Genomic DNA, 14,492 nt, shown 5'->3' on the forward strand with positions numbered 1-14,492 from the left:
ACACACACACTTGTCCACTTTTATTTTTGTCTAAATCACAGATGGCCATTCAAGATCACTTACAGCACAAACAAAACATACACAAACTTGTCAGATGCAAATTAAGTTGCAACAATGCTGACATGTGCATTTAACTCTGAGCATCACTGTGTGTAAGTACAGCCTTACAGATGCTTGTTCAGACTGAACACTTTTTCTTGTCTTTGATTTCAGACTAAACTGGCCCTACAGAAGCAGCTATCCAAGGCCCTGCCACCGGGCTTCCTGACCAGCCCCCTTAATCCAGCTGCCCTGTGCACCATGGCGTCTGGACCATTGGCACTACGGCTGCCGCCGGGCCCTACAGCCATAATCCAGGGTCCGCTGATCAGCCCCACACTCTTCAGGCCTGCCCCAGGACCGCTGAGGGCCACACATGCTCCTATCATCTTCTCTCCTTACTAGCAGGGAGCATGATGCTGAAGGACCAACAGCAGAGCTGACCTAACCTAGCCAAAACTGAACTGGCAGAAGAGATTAACTGGTCTTCTGAGAACAAATCACAGCCCCCTCTGAATGACAAGGACACTACACAGATAAAGTGGGGACAACATATTATGTCAAGTTTGGCAAGTCATAAGAGCAAAAGGCACAATCCCCTGGTGTGGATTGAGATTTCGGCGCTGACTGACCAGCGTCTCATACTTAAAAATGGAAGGACCATAGCTCAGCTGTCTCCTGTCAGCAAACTGTTGAGTGCATGTTCCCCGGGGTCTGGACCCCTCTGGAAGCCATAAGAATAAGCATCCTCTAGTTTTATTTATAAAATAATAAGAAACTACTAACTACACTAGGGTGTTTAAGTGTTACACAGTGTTTGTTGCCAAAAAAATTCTTTCATTTTGGGAAGTTGTACTCTGGGAGAACAAGAAAAACACTTTATCTTTGCTTAAGTTTTCATAACTAAATCTGAAACTCCCAGGAAAACTGGTGATTTCCATATGCCAACATATTACAACAAAAGTGCAGATCTGTAACTTTGTCAGGCTGAGACGACGACAATGACGACAACGAATCCCGACAAATGTTACATTTTTACAGCCATCAACAAATACAAAATGCCTTTTTTTTTTTATAATTTATTTGATACTGAAGGTTGTAAGAGTGCTGTGCTTGAAAGCATTTTACATGGAAAGTGTGCACTACTATACCATCCATGTCTTACCATTATACATCAGAGCAAAGGATCAAGGGAATATAGAAGAATAAATCTTCATAACACTGACAAATACCAATGGTTTAAAAGTTCTAAACCAGTTAACCACCATCCTCTGAATATACACATAAGTGTTACAAGTGTTTGACACGTCCGTCTTTACTGTGCGACCCTCAATCATAGGTTGGCTCCCTAAATTGGAACTCGGTAATCAAAAACTCTGTATGTGTTTTTAGGAGAATTTTAGATGGATTCATAGGCATTAAAGTCCCCAGAATTACGGTAGCAGGTATAAGCACTATTTAAACATAAATGGTTTAAAACACACTATAATGTAGTTGTATTAAGATATAAGAGTGTTTTGTTTTAACAATAGTGCAGTGTATTTGTAATAATCAAAAATCAAAATTAGAAATCTTGATAAATACAATCCATTGAACAACACACTCCTTATATCTAGCAACTTATCTGTTTTTTTATGCTGCCTTAAAAAAAGCTAAAGAAGGGGACTTCAAGTATTCCCAGTGAATTAAAAAACTGTAACAGCTTGATGCTGTTTGTGCAATATGAACAGATGGATGGATGTGTGTTATTCATCATATCAAAAGGCTTTATCCACAAGTTTTTAAAGTGTCTTTAACATTATATTATAATTATTATTTGTAGAGTGTATTTAAAAAAGAAAAACGGTGTCCTCTCATTATAGAAATCTCTATCCTACATGGCTGTGCTGAATCACCCTAAGCAATATGTATTTTTAAGTGTCACCCAGTACAATTAATGACTAGTGTAACTGTGCATCAATTGCAATAATGTAAATTATGATGTGGTAAAAAAAAATGTTGATACTGTATTCTATATGAACTTATAAACAGCCCTGGTTTTTACACCATTGTGTTTGTGTTTTCTTTACAGGGAAACAAGTGTCTTTTTCTTCTTCATATTTCATATTGGATGCATGTTATAAAATAACACAGTTGATTGATACAAAACGGGGTTCAGAATTATTGTATTTATAATCAAACAAAATGAATCCATCATATGACATGAGTCTACAGGTTATAGAAGAAATTACACGTGGTGAATTATTGACGACTGAGGATTTGAAATATTTTTACCAGATTAAGTCGGAGTTGATCTGTCCTTGTGCCTGTATTTTAATAGCTTAGTGCCCTCTAGTGGTTGGCAAAAAAGTGTAAAATAGTGTAACCTAAGAGTGCACAGATGTTGGTACCTTTTTTTGAAAGTACAGAGATTGGTTTAAAAATGATTATAAAGAACTCTGGATATCGGGATTTTTATAATATGGCATATAATATTCAGAAACGACATGTGATTACTGGTGCGGTACTTACAGTCATTCTTGTTACCTAGACCTTATAGTCTGGAGTAAATGCTATTGTTTGCATATTGAGCACTTTCATAAGTAAATGTATTAGATAGCAAAATCCATATCCATATCCACATGTACAGTTGTTGGTTATTTTATCTGGAAAATCCTGGAAAGCATTCTGAGTAGGAGCAGGAGGAGTGGCATGCTCCCAGGTGAACACAAAGAAATAAATGAATAAATAAAGTAAAATACAAATGAAGGTATATAGATGATTTGAAGGTTTAAAGCTAACAGCATCATATTACTGGTTAATTCCTTTTTTTAACTTTTAGTAACATAAAAAGAAGATTTTACTTTTAGTATTGCCAGAAAATAACTTAAATTTAGACACACTGATATGTATGAATGTTTTTTCCGCACTTCCTAGCAATATTAACGAGCCTACTCCTGGAAAGTGTGTAGTGATGTGTATATACTGTAAACACAAATAAGAGAAATAACACTGATAACAGCAGGGAAGCAAATAATGAAGTTATGAAACCTAGAATAGGACGTGCCTATATACATCCTTCAAAATAAAAGTCCAAACCACCAATCGCACCGAATTCTCATAAATCTATAACATTTTGTTCATGAAATAAATGGACAGCATTGTACTACTACTACAGACACATATCCCGCTATAGGAACTAATAAAACTTGCGCGTTGTACATTTTACTGTTTTCTTTTCTTTTTATGGTGACCTATTTTTTTTCTTGACACAAATAGCCGTTTCCGGAAATTACGTCAATTCACAGCAGTATTTTCCAGAAAAAATGGCAGCTGTTGACATCGACGTGCCGGTAGAAACAGAGCCGCAAATCTGCAACCAGGAGGACCTTGAACGGTAAAAGTATACCTACTCGTCGGGTTTCACTGTGATGCGTGTGTGGAGTGAAAATAACCCGAGTGATATTAGCCGTTTAGCTGACAGAGCTCGGAAACATCAGTGCGGTCACCCCGGAGCAAAGCTAACCGTGCTAGCTTAACTCGACAGCGTTCTTAAATTTTGCTTTTTAGAAATCTCGGGGATTTGCTTTGTTATTGTTTGGGGAATTTACATTAAAAATAAAATTATGAACTCAAATTAGCCAGCCGGGCAGCTCGCCATATTGTTCGTTAAGAGAACAAACAAAACCAGTTGAACTGGCGTGCTTTGCCATGGTCAATATGAGGTATCCGATAATTCACGTGTGCTTAACCCCTTTGGGCGTCATTGAGCTGTATGTCAACATGTGTTTAAGTCTCATCCTTAAGAAAGCATCTTATTTATTGCACACTACCAGTTCCAGCTTTCATGTTCGAGAAACTTCCATAAGAGACTGTAAGGTATGATCAGCAAAAGCCTTCATAACCTAAATATGAAGTGATTACTTGTTTTCAATACTTTCCCGAGAGGTTTCATGCCATTTTACTGTATTCAAACAGTAACGAGACTATGCCGAAGGTTCTGCACCTAAAGGGAATCGAGCATGAGCGCCTCGCACCTTCAGCTCACCCGGGTGAATCGCATCGGAAACGAGTCATCAACGCGCGCTTTGCACGCAAACATTTTTTTTTATTGGTCTCCTTTCGTGCATGCGGCCTTTGTTACACTTCATCTTAAATACACCGTAACGCACCTGCGTGGGATAATAAAAGGACTGTTAGGTGTTATACCTTGTCAGGCTTACATAACGATGGACTTGAAAGATTAAAATGTAGGATTGAGTGAGACCTGGATTAATCGTACCGTAAATGTAAAATGTGACTTCACTTATTTTCAGGATTGTAATAGAAATATTTTTGACCTATTTTTAAGTTGGGTTTCTTTAAATAAAACATGTAACGCATTATTGTTATTAAATGGTCGCAACAGGAAGCTCCGTGGACTTTATATCGAACATAGTAATGCCACCTGATTGCCTTAATGATTTGCAGGCTTATTAATGAGCAGAGTCACTCCCCAAAGCCTAATTTTGCTTTAGTAGAATTATCCTAATGTTAAAGTTTGATAGGAAGCAAACTGATTGGGCAAGTAATCCTTGGAAAATCATTTATGACTCTTGTGGCTAAAAAAGTTAAACAAAAAAAATAACTAAAAAAATGTTGTGCATCGTGTCTTTTTCAGAAATCTATAATTAATTATTTGGAATTTCAAAATCAGGGATCAAAGTAACCAAAATATTTTGGAGCGGTGAAAAAGAGAGTGCTGGAGGGGTGGAGCAGTGGCAACAAAATAGCAAGACTGGCAGTAAGGCAAGGTTTGGAAGATGGTAGTGAGACTGTGATGATGTGTGGTTTGGAGGCGGTGGCACTAACAAAACGAAAGGAGGCAGACTTAAAGATGGCAAGATTTTCACTGAGAATGATGCGAATGTACAGGAATCGAAATGAGTACATCGCAGGGACAGTTTAGGTTGAGCGATTTGGAGTTGGACACCAGATTTATTCACTTAATTTAAAATTTTGAGTTGATTCCATTTTCACTCTTAAACTGCAAAAATCCATAACTCATTTGAAATGGATCAAATTATTCCATTGTTGTTGTATGCCTCCAAGCTTTTTTTCTCACAATTGCAAAACTGTGACATCAAACTCACAGAGAGAATTCAAGCTTTTTCTACACTGTGTAGACTCAGACATAATACAACTTTTATGTTTTCTTTGTATACAGACCATTGTCCAGGAATAAATCGGGAAATCCATTTAAAACGTAGGTTCTATAAACATCTATATGGTTTTATTAGTATCCATCCCTATGTTGGACTGTTGTTCACAGTTAAGGCATGCAGGTTTTCACAAAAAGACAGAAACACCACAGGTAGAACTTAAACATAACTCTGGTTTGGTGGGATCCTGGCATTAACACATCACATGCCTCTATAGAATTTTTTATATTTCATGAAGACATTTAATGGCTTTGCATTACTTTTTAAAAATATAATGATTTCCTTTTTCTAAATGAAGAATAGAATACAGATAATTGATTTTATTTTGAATTTACACCAAATAAGAATTCTCATTTGTGTTTGTTCACTTTAAGTGAAACAACAAACTGCAGAGTCTATCACTTAAAAAAAAGACTAAACCCTAACCCCTAACTTAAAAATAATATAATAACTATAGCAGGCTGTTTGAAAGTAATTATTAGTTCCTGATTTCTCATCAAACCTAGTTCATTCAGCTATGTGTGATTTGTGGTTGATCCACTGGTGAGTCACCTGGACTTGTTTCATCTCAGTTAAAGTGGTTTAATGTTTGCTTGAGTTTGTTGCTTGTTGGGTTTTTTTGTGTCTGCGTTTCTTAGGCGTGGCTAACAAATGTCGCAACAGCACCCACATTTACTGTATCATAAAAGTACTTTTATTGTACCTGGGTGCATTTTGGGCTACATAAAAACTGCTACATGAAATCATACATGGGAATCAGTGATGAGTTCTCCTTTAACACTTGGCACTTATGAAAAGACTGCAGCAGGTGAATTTCATGGCTATGTTTAGTACTTGAGCTATCAGTAGTCAGGACTGTATGTACCCAGCTCTGCTGTCCTAGTTCTAGGTGAAGCACAGTCGAGTCCTTGTGGACACTTCGCAGGCTGGAAATTCCCTGAAAAGTGAGAACTGGTACTAGAAGAAGTATCACTGTTTTACAGTCAAGGTCATTCATTCAGTTACAGTCAGGAATTTCAGCCATCAGTGGAAACTACAACATAAAAAGGTTTATAGGGGGGTTCGGGGGGGACAGTAGTTTAAATGTTTCCTGTATGCCACCTTCAGGGGGAAATTAAGTGGTTTATTGAGTAGTTTTAATTAATTTTGTCTTTTTCTCCACTCTCTAGTCTGGCTGAAAGTTTCAAAGAACAAGGCAATGCATACTACAGCAAGAAGGATTACTCTCAGGCTTTCAACTATTACACCAAGGCCATTGGTGAGTATACTCTGTAGCTTGATTTTAAGTTGTCACATTGTTGATTCTAAACACCCAACGACGCCCACTCGACATTTCTTCATACTTTGCTGTTGAGAAATGCTGCCAGTGAACAGTCCCAATAAAGGCCTGCGGTACAGTCATGCACTGATTGTTGGCACATGATTTTAGTTTGGCAGTGGCTGATTCAGCTGCACACCAGCCTGTAATCATCTAAGTTGGGACAAAAGAAAAACAAAAAATAGGGAAGTCAGAGTTTACCTTCTTATTTTTATTTTCTGATGACGCTGAAACACTACAGTTGTCAGTGTTGGCAAGCCCAGATGTTGGTCTCTGATATGCAGCTGTATCATTTTATTTTTGTCACATAAATGATTTTTTTTTTTTTTTTTTTTTTAAATCTGAAGATGCATGCCCTAAAAATGCCAGTTATTATGGGAACAGGGCGGCCACCCTCATGATGCTCTGCCGCTTTCGGGAGGCTCTGGAAGATTCCCAGCAGGCTGTGCGTCTGGATGACTGTTTCATGAAGGTGAGTTTGAACTGCTTCTCACATATAGAACATCACATGTATTGTCTGCTTTGCACATGATACAGTGCACGGTAATGATGTTCTGAGAAATGTCTGTTCCATCTCGTAGGGGCATCTACGTGAGGGCAAGTGCCACCTGTCTTTGGGAAATGCAATGGCGGCCAATCGCTGCTTTCAGAAGGTTTTGGAACTGGAGCCGAGCAATAGAGAGGCTCAGCAGGAGGTGGGAAGCTTTTATCATTTTATTTAATTACTATATAAAAACAAGCATTGACTAGGATCACATGCTGAGCTAAATATTTGAGTGAATCCATCTGTTAGTAATTATTGTTGTTTTTATTAATTTTAGAAAAAGAACGCAGCAGCACTGTTGGAATATCAGCGGATGGCAGATTTTGGCTTTGAAAAGCGGGATTTCAGAAAGGTAATTTATGCACTTCCTCTTGTTTTTTAGCATTCTTGTAAAGTATAAATTGGGTTTTGTTTGCCACTGTATGAGTGTGTGGTTGTCACCAATGCATAAATATACTGGAAAAGGATTTTGTCAAGTCTGTTTGATTAGATTAAATTTTAGTGTTTACATGTTGGACTTTGCTATTACTCATATTTTAATCAAAAGTACAATTTTGACATTAAATGATTATGAAAACAAGAAAATGGGCTTTCATCGCAAAGCCTTTGTTTGTTTGTTTCTGTGTGTGTGTGCGCGCTTGTGTAAATGCTTTCCTTTTCAGCAGTAAGCTTTCAGCTCTCCCTAAATGCTCAAACTCACTCGCTGTTGAGTACAATATGGCTAACAGAGAGCCTTCAAGCAACAAAATCTTTGTAGAAGAAACACAATTGTCACAGTTTCTGAGGTGAACCTGTGGAAGTATTAACAGTTGCCTCTGTCTCTAGATTACTCAGTGTCACATGCGGACCGATATCGGTGGAATGCGACAATTGGCTGGCGGCTCCGGCTAGCTACCTTGCTGGTCACTGAGGCATGCAAGTCTGCTGCCGCCTGGCCCCTCTCTACGTTCCCATCTCCACTGCAGAAATCCCGCGGTGGTGGCAAGCCGGCAGGGACCGGCAGTTGCGCTTGCGAGATGTGCTATAGTGCCCAATCTCAGAGTCAGAGCCTAACTCCGACCGGATGAACCTGCGTCCTCCACCACCTCCACATCGCTTTGTTTTTATTCATGTATTTGATTTTTTTTTTTCATCTAAATTTTAAAGTTAGAGAAAATCCCTCAGTCTTAAAGTTGAATAACTTGTGTCTTCAGGTAATTAAATCAGATATGGAACAAAAGAAATTGCGTGTTTTTTTTTTTTTTGTTGTTTTTTTTTTTTTTTTTTAAATTTGCTATAATCGGGCAGCCTTATTACAAAGACAACAGTCACTGCGTGCTGTGATGGATGGTGACCTATCCAATGGATGCATGGATTGTTAGTTAGTTCACAAAGCTCCAAATATTTCATTTTTTTCCAGTTTCTGAATGTAATATGAGGGTATAACTGTGTAGTATTTGGTTGTGGCCCTGATTCAGGTGGTGTTCTGCATGGACCGGGCCTTAGCTTTGGCTTCTGCCTGCCACCGCTTCAAAATCCTCAAAGCAGAATGTCTCGCTCTGCTTGGACGCTATCCAGAAGCTCAGTCTGTAGCAAGGTAAGAGCAGCTGATGGACAGTCATAATTTTTTATTCCACTTCTTTATGCCATTCTTTAAAGCCAGCCTTTTCTTTACAGTGACATCCTGCGAATGGATTCCACAAATGCAGACGCGCTGTATGTTCGAGGCCTGTGTCTTTATTATGAGGACTGCATCGATAAAGCGGTGCAGTTCTTTGTCCAGGCTCTGAGAATGGCACCTGACCATGAAAAAGCCCGACTGGCCTGCAGGGTAAGATCAAGCTACAGGTGGCATTATTAATAATGTTTGCAAGTTCTTTTTGTATTGAAGTTCCACAGTTGCAAACTAAGAATACAAGACAAAGTTAGAGAGGCAAGCTGAGAGGGTCTGGACTTGTGCAGAGGAGGTATATCGGATAAAGGATGTTGCCAGGCAGGAGGAAAAAGGGAAGACCTCAGTGGAGGCTCGTGATTGTAGTTAAGGGGGACAACCAGATGGTTGATGTGACAGAGTAGGATGCTAGTCATAGGGTGAGATGGAGGCAGATGATCAAAAGAAGATGAATGATTAAATTCAAGGAGCTTTGCTTTAAGGTAAAACACCTTGTGACCTTTTTCAAGGTCCTTCTAAATGGGTCCCCGTATTTCTTTGTGTATGTGTACAAGCACATATGTTGTTGACACAACAGATACTTCAGGTGATTATTTTGCAGTGATTTGTGAAAAGATAAGCAACCTTGGCACGGCAGAAGACCAAGGGTACACAGTAAAGTATCAGCTTTTAAAGGATGAAAAATGATCTGAGATGTTTTTAGACTTCAAGTTTGCACACAATATGTTTTGAAAAAAACATTGAAAGTACAAATAGATTAGCATTCTTAAAAATCCTTTAAAATAAAAGGACTGAAAAGTATCGGTGCCTTGTTTGCTCACCAGAATGCCAAAGCATTAAAAGCTAAGAAGGAGGAAGGAAACCAGGCATTTAAGAACAACAACTATGAAGCTGCCTATCAGCTCTACACCGAGGCACTCGCGATAGACCCCAACAACATTAAGACCAACGCTAAACTCTACTGCAACAGAGCCACAGCAGGAGCAAAGGTAAAAGCTTGTTTCATTATACCACAGTTTCCTCTCATTGTTAGCCATAATTTGCTTAATATTAGTAATCGTAGTATTCTGGGTCTTCTGGTTCTTTGTATCCTGTCAGCTCACTGTCATTATCTCTTCGTCAACAGCTGAAGAAAGTTGATCAAGCCATTGAAGACTGTACCAGTGCAATCAAACTAGATGACACTTACATCAAGGCGTATTTAAGAAGAGCTCAGTGGTATGTTGCAGGCATTCTGAGTCAGTTCTCCATGCTTTGTGTGTTTCGCTGTTCAGCATTGTGAAGTTTGTGTCTGACCTTGCGTTACCTGTAGTTACATGGACACAGAGCAATATGAAGAGGCTGTACGGGACTATGAAAAGGTTTATCAGACAGAGAAAACCTCAGGTGAGCTGCTTTTCTTGTTTTCGTAAGCTCTGATTAATTGAATTTAATGTTCAGTTTTTCTCACATGGCTTGCATTTCTCTTTCCCTCCAGATCACAAGCAAATGCTGAAGAAGGCACAGATGGAGCTGAAGAAGAGCAAAAGGAAAGATTACTACAAGGTGCTCGGGGTCGGGAAGAATGCCACTGAGGACGAGATCAAGAAAGCGTACCGCAAACGAGCCCTCATGCATCACCCAGGTAGCTGTCCTAGTCTTTCCACACAGTTCACACTAGTACAGCTCACAGTAATCAGGGCTCTGCCTAGAGTATTGGTCAGATTTAAGTGCAGTGTGCACTTAAATCTGACACAGTAGGTCAAGGCCAACCAATGACAAGACAACGCATCACTTTTTCTCTGTACTTTACACATTACAATGACCATGAATTGTGTTGGGATCATGAGCCAGCTGAGCTACAACATCACTTAACAGTTGAGTCTCACTTATCTCGAGGCTTTATTGTAGACAACTATTGAAATTGTCTTGCAGACCGTCACAGTTCAGCAACACCAGAGGTGCAAAAGGAGGAGGAAAAGAAATTCAAAGAAGTGGGTGAGGCCTTCACTGTCCTCTCCGACCCGAAGAAGAAGGTCCGCTATGACAACGGGCACGACCTGGAGGATGACGGCTGTTTTGATGGCGGAGGTACATTTATATTCCCTCTGTGCTCCTATCAGCTTTTCACATTTCTCTCAAAGAGTTCGCCACTGAGTTGGGAAACGGGTGCTTCTAAAGAAAAGAGTAACCCAGAAGACATTTTGACCTGTCATAGTGGGAAATAGCAATGGCTTTGTCATTTATTATAGGGCATTTGTTTGTACTTGGGTAATTAATAAGACCAATAGACCTTTTAGACCTAGTAGGAAACCCGGGAGATCATGATTGTCTGAACAACGGTCGTGTGTACATTTGAAAAAGGGCAAAAACCTTTTTAAGGGTTTTGGCTTTTCTATAGACTTCACATATGATTATTACCCAGTTTTACATGAGAAAGTTCCAAGACTTTTTGGGGGTCTCATTTAAATTAAACACTGAGACATGTCAACACAAAAAAAAAAGTACAAAGTGCAATTTAATTTCCATAATTTAGTTTCTAGAAACCCCTGTCCATTACCCCATTCGTGTCCCTGACTTGCTGTCAAACTGTCAAGACCTAATGGGACACTTTAACAGAACATGGACAAATTTTCATACATTACTAACCATTTTCTGCAATGTCAGCTAAAATGTCTGCTGTGTAAAAAGGCCTTTTATAATGTGGCATCGCATGACAGTCCCTACAAAATTAAGTGTCAGTCTGCCTTTAGGAAATGGGACTGAGTGATATGGCTAAAAAGAACAAAAACTTTGTATCTCAAAACTAATATCTGTGTGCCTAAGAGAAACTACGATATAGGCTACAAAATAAAATTGTTAAGTTTATTGTTAAAGTTTTACTACTAATTTTTATCATAAAAACCTTGTTTCTCTACTAAAATAAACAAAATATTTAAATAATTTAAAAAATGGTGTAAAATGTGTGAGAAGATGTGTGGAGACGGTGGAGTGCTGGCGGAGGCGTCACTTTGGCTTTGTTGGCCGTTGTTATTGGAAGTGAATGACATACTCTCCATCGCCAGTTTATAAGAAGCCGCAGCTGTCAGCAGTGATTAAGTCACTGAAATCAGCTGCAAAGCAGCAGTAAAGCTGATTGGTCCGACTCACGCAAAAATTTTCAACCTTTTCTCCTCCAGAACAGGAAATAAGATACATTTATAGCCAAAATGCAGACAAATGCAACATGTACGTGCTAATCCACATAGAAATTATGAATCAAATTTTACAAACACAGTTATTATATATATCTTCTACTTCTAATAGGTTCCGCTGTTTCTAAGTCTCATCTTAGAACATCACTTTATGTGATTAGTGGCAGCATGTTTTGGTCTTTTCAGTGTCACCCTGTGGTTTTAATTGTAATTGATCATGCTTTAGAGGTAAAATCTTCTGAAGTCACCTGTCTGCCTGCAGGAAATAAAATTTGCGATGCATGTTGGTGTCTATATACTGCTGTGGAGACAAAGTCCAGTAAAAACGATGTGCAAAATCTGCCTTTAGAAAGGACACATTTTTAAAGCTACTAATTTGATTCAAAAGTTGTTTTCAATATATGGACATAAAACAAAACTAACATAGGAGGCAACAATGTTGCATTGCGTTTTGTCCAGAAAAGTTGGCTGTAAAGTTTCAGAAGATTTCCATACTGTGACGTACACCAGTTAGAGCTCACCCGATTTATCAGCAGGCTGAAATTACCGGCTGATACTGGCTAATTGCTGATCAGCTGGTATCACATGTATAACAGCTGGGATGGAAGAAACCCTTTGACCAGGTTACGAGTGTTGATGTTGCACAGTTTGTTCACCAGAGGGCGCTTTGCAACTTCACAAGAGCAACAACCAGCTGATCAAAGTAGAACTAAACAAGTAGATGTTTGGGAATTTTTTTTTTTTTTGCATTGTGTGTCTGAAAAGGAAAAATATTGGCTGATATATCTGATTTTTAAATCGACAAATATCTGTACTGTTCTAATACTGGTTTGCCAGTATGAAGCCGTACATTTAAGTCCAGTCATCTGTTACAGATGGGACCTGTACTTAAAAAAAACAAATAAAACAAATGCTTGTAGTTCCTGTTTCTCTTTAAATTATATGTGCAATATATCACATAAATTGTTCTCCTTCCTGTATTTCCATTCTTTTCCCATCTTTGGCTTCCTTTTATCCTCCGTGTTAACCTTGCTCTACTTCCTGTTTCTACAGATTTTGATGCAAACAACATCTTCAGGGCTTTCTTTGGCGGCCACAGTGGAGGATTCACTTTCGATTCCAGCCCAGGTACGTTTCCTCTTCACTCCATGGTTTTTATATATACATAATATAGGTTTATTTAACACTAACTGAATATTTGTTTTGTGATTTATTACAGACTCTGGACCTGGAAATTTCTTTTTCCAGTTTGGCTAAAGCAGTGGAGCATACACTGGACAAAGTCAAGTCGGACCCACAGTCACCTCATGATGCTCATACTTCTGAGTGTCTTGCTAAAATCTCATTTTAAAAAAATCTTCTTTTTAAATACCGCATACATTCCTAAATTAACTCCCTTGCATTGATGCTCAGCCTTTGAGAAGGATTCAAACATTGATGAAGTCTTTAAAAAGTCTTTTAGATGCAGCTTGCATCAGCTGGGCAGAGCTTGTCTCTATTGCCAAAATTGATATTTATGTTCTATGAAATTTCATGTTGTTAAACTGCCTCAGTCTCTATGAAGGGGATCAACAGTGAGGACATACTGGCCATCATGTCTTGATTATTTTGAGAAGCTGTAACGATGCATACATGTTTAAAGTTCTCCTTGGACTGCACATCTCTAGTGGAAGAGCTGATGTTCTGTGGAAGTTCAGTGACAAATCTGACCTCAGGACAGCCTGTTAATGACAACGCCGTTCTCTTATGAGTGTGCGTCCAGATTTTACCGGCTCTCTTGCCAAATACAGAATCCAGTTGCAGGGTTTTTATTTCCTCTCCATTCTTCATTGTATATTTGACTCGAATGTAAAACATGTGTCCACACATTGTCCTTCAGTCTTCCCCGAGTCTATTTATATTTATTGTACTGTATATCCTAAAGTGTATGCAGCAAAATCCCAGTGATGTTTGTCTTCCTTTGTTTGTAAATGTTTTCGACCCCATCCTTTTCACTCATTTTTCACCTGTCTGAAATGGACCCACATAGGAATACATCCACACTTTGTTTTTGTTTTCAAAGCAACTTCACAAACGTCATCCACATGTTACACTGCCCCATTCAAATTCAAGTGGTGCCTTACCAGAATCAGTGAAGCGTCCTAAAGAAATCCACATTCTAGTTTAAAAAAAGGCAGAGGTTACACTTGTATAGCAATTTTTTGGTTTTATGATAATCTGGAGGAAAATCTTTTCATCTTGGACCCATGTCATCAGTCACACCTTGCTGTCATTCATCCATTCATCAGTACAACCCTTCCCCTACTTGTTCCACCTGTTTAAAGGGGCACTGATAGCTTCCACTGTTAACTGTTCTGTCACTGATGTGTACATTACGTTTAAAAACTTGCTACGGTATTAACAAGACCTTTTTTTTTTTTTCTTCCTTTTTTTTTTTTTTTTTTTTTTTTTTTTTTTTTGTAACTGATAAAATAAAGGCTTGTCTTTTACTGTAATGAGTTGTCTTTGACTTTGTTCCTGATGATTACTTTTAAAAGACAGGATATCTGGGTGCATGCAGGACTTTAACTTGTCCAGCAGGTTTAAG

General features: G+C 38.6%; 2 protein-coding genes across 3 annotated transcripts in view; both read left to right on the plus strand.

Annotated features, from left to right (window-relative positions):
• The window catches only part of LOC116329830 (zinc finger protein 385B-like), an 80,080-nt gene extending 78,010 nt beyond the window's left edge, over positions 1–2,070 (plus strand). For both annotated transcript variants that reach the window (XM_031751928.2, XM_039616014.1), the window contains one exon: positions 214–2,070. In XM_031751928.2, coding sequence (XP_031607788.2) covers positions 214–444 — 231 coding nt within the window. In that variant the 3' untranslated portion in view covers positions 445–2,070. The remainder of the gene's footprint in view (positions 1–213) is intronic.
• A 1,244-nt stretch (positions 2,071–3,314) lies between these two features.
• LOC116329812 (dnaJ homolog subfamily C member 7-like) lies at positions 3,315–13,778 on the plus strand. The gene is made up of 14 exons (XM_031751906.2): positions 3,315–3,415; positions 6,389–6,477; positions 6,885–7,009; positions 7,119–7,232; positions 7,359–7,433; positions 8,539–8,657; positions 8,738–8,891; positions 9,557–9,721; positions 9,859–9,950; positions 10,045–10,118; positions 10,210–10,356; positions 10,647–10,802; positions 12,959–13,033; positions 13,125–13,778. The coding sequence occupies exons 1-14, from the start codon at positions 3,345–3,347 to the stop codon at positions 13,160–13,162; spliced, it is 1,494 nt and encodes a 497-aa protein (XP_031607766.1). The 5' UTR covers positions 3,315–3,344; the 3' UTR covers positions 13,163–13,778.
• The last annotated feature ends 714 nt before the right edge of the window (positions 13,779–14,492 follow it).

The sequence above is a fragment of the Oreochromis aureus genome, linkage group 8 (genome assembly GCF_013358895.1).
Source record: "Oreochromis aureus strain Israel breed Guangdong linkage group 8, ZZ_aureus, whole genome shotgun sequence".
Taxonomy (NCBI): Eukaryota; Metazoa; Chordata; class Actinopteri; order Cichliformes; family Cichlidae; genus Oreochromis; species Oreochromis aureus.

What these genes read in the sequence shown, in the direction of transcription:
- LOC116329812 (XM_031751906.2), top strand. Translation starts at nt 3,345, where the DNA reads ATGGCAGCTGTTGACATCGACGTGCCGGTAGAAACAGAGCCGCAAATC. An exon ending in AACCAGGAGGACCTTGAACG is followed by an intron (nt 3,416 to 6,388) that starts GTAAAAGTATAC and finishes TCCACTCTCTAG; the next exon opens with TCTGGCTGAAAGTTTCAAAG. An exon ending in TGGATGACTGTTTCATGAAG is followed by an intron (nt 7,010 to 7,118) that starts GTGAGTTTGAAC and finishes TCCATCTCGTAG; the next exon opens with GGGCATCTACGTGAGGGCAA.